This window comes from Trichosurus vulpecula, chromosome 2 (assembly GCF_011100635.1).
Source record: "Trichosurus vulpecula isolate mTriVul1 chromosome 2, mTriVul1.pri, whole genome shotgun sequence".
NCBI lineage: Eukaryota > Metazoa > Chordata > Mammalia > Diprotodontia > Phalangeridae > Trichosurus > Trichosurus vulpecula.
The window spans coordinates 11,772,512-11,777,005 of record NC_050574.1 but is presented as its reverse complement, the minus strand read 5'-3'; the positions used below and the strand labels follow the sequence as shown (position 1 = coordinate 11,777,005).

The window sequence follows — 4,494 nt, the reverse complement described above, 5'->3', positions numbered from 1 at the left end:
CTCTTCTGAGTTTGTGTTTTGATCTTCCCTGTCACCATAGTAACTTTTTATGGTCAAGGCTCTTTTTGCTTTCATGCTCATCTTTAAAAGTTGAGCTCTGCTCCTGTGGTACAGAGAGCACTGTCCAAAGCATCTTACACTGGGGGGCCATGAGCCTGGTCACTGGTTTTCTTTTCTGGGGCTTCTGACACACAACATCTGGATTATAAAATTCTGTTCTAAAAGATGAAAGAGTTTGAATACATGAACACAGAGGTCCTTCCTAGCATTAGGTCTTATACTACTTGGATTCCAGTGTTCTTGCCCTTCTCCAATCTGCTTCTGGGAGATATCTATTTATCATCATGTTAGAACAGGATGCTGGCAGTTGGTATGGTTAATGATAGTTTGGCACAGGAGACAGCAAAGTCTCCTATGCCACAGAGCATTCCAACCTTTGAGGACTTGGGAGTCACATAAGATCAGCACAAAAGGACTGATGCTTGGGAACCATGCAGCTAGGAGATCTGAAGCAGCCACGAGCCAGGGCTGATACCTGTTCATTTTAAAGAGGTGAAATGACAAGCCAGAATTAATGGAAAAAAAAGAGACATATGTGCCAACTAGCAGGAGGATAGCTTGGGTGGCTCTTTTCTCAGGGAAAGTTCTGGGAGAGAGATGAGGACTGTGGATATGTTTGACTTGCTGATGGTGTCTGTGTAGGAGAAGCACTAAGTAGGCACTGGAAAAGGTCATGAATCCCACACACATAACATCAGGCATAATAAAGACAATTGCAAAAAGCGCCACATTAAAAGATACAGGAGCCAAAATTGAACAATATCCCAGATGCCATATTTTTGTATTATTAGTCAGATACCTTGAGTTATGCATAGTCACAAGCAAAGTGAAATTTATCAGCAGGTAGAAGCACCAGCAGAGGAAGCAGGAGGGGACAATGTACTTTGGGGCTTGGATTTTGAGTTCTGCCCACCTGGAGTTACTGAGACTGATAGTGATGACCTGAAAACCACTCAAGAGGCAGGTGATGCTGAGGGAAACACTCCGGGCCACATTATAAACATAAATTAAAAGTTTACATCCAACAAGGTCCAAGAAATTTTTGAAGCCCAAACAGACAATGATCTGAGGGATTCCCTTGGAGAGAAGCACTTTTGAGTTGGCCAAGGCTAAGTGCACAAAAAGGCTCTCTATGGGCCTCAGTCTGTGACCAATGAGTAAAGTGTAACTGTATCGACCCAGGAGGAAGAAATTCCCAAGAATCCCAACTCCCATCTGAATAAGGAAGAGAATGCCCAACATCAGGTCACTAAACATTATTTTCATGAAGACTTGGTAATAATTGTAGCCAGTGCTGACAAATCCTAGGGAAAAAGAGAGATTTGTTAAATTTCTAAAGGGTATTATTAAATAGACTGGGATTTCATTTGGGGAAGACTGGAATAACTTGTGTGTTGGACTGGATTCTGATATAATTGAGGGTGAAGGGAGTGAGGTGATCCGCTGAGGCTTGTTTGTATTTCCTGCATTTTTCTTTGAGAACCAGAATGTGAAAATTAGTAAAATATTAGGAAAGAACATAGTTATGACAGAAGAAGTTTACTTTTCAATCTGGAGCTTTTTTTTCTTATGGTGGTTTTGGCCCAATTGCTGGAAGAATGAATTTACAGGTTCAATCCTGAAAGCCCAGGTGGATAGGAATGTTGTCACAATGGATGATTAGAATATGCTAAATAAAATAAATAATAAAAATGACACCTTAAAATGAGAAATTACCACAGAAAATCATGTGACATCTTAAAATGAGAAATTACCATGAAAAATCATGTGACTCTGGTGGAAAACATTTAACTTTACTCTTTCTCAATTTCCTGTCCCATTAAATGGAATAATAGTAAATACTTACAAGGTTTTTGTTAGGATCAAATGAGATAGTCTGAGAAGTGGATTGCAAGCTTTAAGGCATTATAAAGTGTATTAATTTATTATTATTAATGAGTTTTCTTGATTATGATTCAGCAACTCAAGCTTTGAAAAATGATGAAATTTAACAGCTTGGATGTAAGGCAAAAGATATTATATCACATCTTTTTTGCTGCAATAAAGATCATGGGAATTGTTTTGAATCTTAAGTTGAGAATGTTTGAGGAATCACAGAGCTCCTCTAACCACTTGACCAAATAAAATATCTTTAAAAACAAGACATACTTCTTTCTGCTGCCAAAATTTTAATAGTTGATTCATTTTAATTAAATCCCAAAGCAACAAATAATCTAAATTTCTCAATTTTTGTACATCAGTGAAAAGTTTGGTACATTAATATTAAAAAATATCATAGTTCTATAAAAGAGACAAATATGTAGAACCAGGTAATCAATAAACAAACATTTGTCAAATACAATTTACAAACAGGTAATGTCCAAGGTGCTATGGATACAAATTAAACTAAGAGATAATTCTTCCCCTCATTTAGCTTTAGGTCTATCAAGAATACAAGAACATATAACAGTGACATAAATCAGAAATATAACAGTATACATATTGTCTACATTTTTTAAAGGACAGAAATAGAAGGGTAGAAAATATGTGAATGTAATAATAAATATAACAGTGCAAAAAAAGCAGCAACAACAACACATAATTACCAACAATAATATGAATTAGCATTTAAACAGTGCCTACCATTTGTCAGTCACTGTACTAAGTGTTTCACAAATGATATCTTAGCACTGAGCAAATGCAAAGCTTACTATGTATATAATATATAACAGTTTATTATTTTCTCTATATAATTACTTTAAAATTGCTCATTTTTATTCTTGTGAAGGAGTATTGCTGGGTTCTCCTTGTCTTTGAGAGTAGAACACATATTCTAGTTGATTCTCCCGATCTGACCAACCTCCAAGTAGGGGCCCAGAAATAGAATTAATCTTTGGTCATGATAACCCATAAAATAGAGAAAATACAAAATGTCCCTCAACACAGTCCTATAATTTCTGTTTCTATGGTGACAAAAAGAAAATGAGAGACAGTGAGGCTAACCGCATTAAAAAAATTACAAAGGCTTTAGACAATCTGGAACCATTACTTTACATCTTGTTACTCTTAATGTGACGTGCTAATGCAGTGGTGAGAAAAGGGGTTCAGTACTGATAGAAATGGATTGTATCAGCCTTGATATTCTTGCTACAAATTAAGCCAGAAGAAAAAAGGAATTTGGAGCTAAATGAAAGACTAGTTTAAAGGTTCTCCATGAAATATCAATGAAGTAGGCAACAAACTGTATCCAGGGGCAGGAAACATCACATCATGGCACATGTAATCATCATGTCACTACTCATAAAATATATTGGCAACAAGATCATGATAAAAAGTAAATGGAACTTCTACATCAGTCACCCAGGATCATCTTATATCATAGATTTAGATGTGGAATGCACCTTTGAAGCCATTTAGTCAGTCAGTCAGTCAATTAACATTTATTCCACACTTCTTATGTACCAGACACTGCGCTGAGAGCTGGGCGTGCAAAGAAAGGTTAAAATCCAGTCCTTGCTCTCAAGGAGCTCATAGTCTAACAGGGAAGATGATGTGCAAACAACTATGTACAAAAAAGCTATATATTGGATAAATGAGAGACAATCAATAAAGGGTAGGCACCAGAATCAAGGGGGATCAGGAAAGGCTTTAGGTAGTCACTGTAAATTCCCACCTGATGGGGGAGTTTTACTGGGAATTTGAAGGAATACAGTGAAGGAAGGAGACAGAGATGAGAAGAGAAATACCTTCGGGAATGGGGAATAGATAGTGGAAATGCCCAGAGTCATGGGGTTGAATGCCTTGTTTGAGAAAGAGTAAGGAGGCCAATGCCACAGAATCACAGAGCACCTGTAAACGGGGAGAGGGGCAGTGGTAAGGTGCAAGACAACTGGAAAAGTAAGAAGAGGAGGTTATGCTGGACTTGGAATGACAAAGAGAGGATTTTATATTTGATCCAGGAGGTAATAGGGAACCACTGGTTTCTAGTGAATAGAAGAGAGAGATGGTCAGCCCTTATGCTTCAGGAAGATATGTGTATGCACTGAGCAGGAGATGATCTGGAGTGTAGAAAGACTTTTGGCAGGATGAGCAAGTAGTACACTATTGTAATAATTCAAGAATGAAGTGATAAGATCTTGTTCCAGGGTAGTTGCAGTATTAGAGAAAAGAAGGGGTCATATTGAACTGATGTGGTAAAGTTAAAATGAACAAGTCTTGGCAAGAGATTGTGTATGGATAGGGGAGAGTATAGGTAAGAAAGGAAGAAACCTAGTTTATTAGCCTGGATAACCAGGAAGATGTTGGTACTCTAAAAAATAATAGAGATGTTCAGAAGAGGAGAGAGTTTGGAGAGAAAGATGATGGGTTCAGTTTTTGACATGTTAAATTTAAGATGTCAACAGAACATCCAGTTAAAAATGTCCTATAGGCAAGTGGAAATGTATGATGAGAGGT

The 4,494-nt window shown here is 37.2% G+C and overlaps 1 protein-coding gene across 1 annotated transcript; it reads right to left on the bottom strand.

Moving 5' to 3' along the window:
- Positions 1-342: 342 nt before the first annotated feature.
- Positions 343-1,326, bottom strand: LOC118836240 (vomeronasal type-1 receptor 4-like). The gene has a single exon (XM_036743578.1). It carries the CDS (start codon positions 1,324-1,326, stop codon positions 343-345), a length of 984 nt encoding a protein of 327 aa, XP_036599473.1.
- Positions 1,327-4,494: the final 3,168 nt, after the last annotated feature.

Excerpts from the sequence above, each read along its gene's own strand:
- LOC118836240 (XM_036743578.1), bottom strand. The coding sequence starts at position 1,326 with ATGAAAATAATGTTTAGTGACCTGATGTTGGGCATTCTCTTCCTTATT.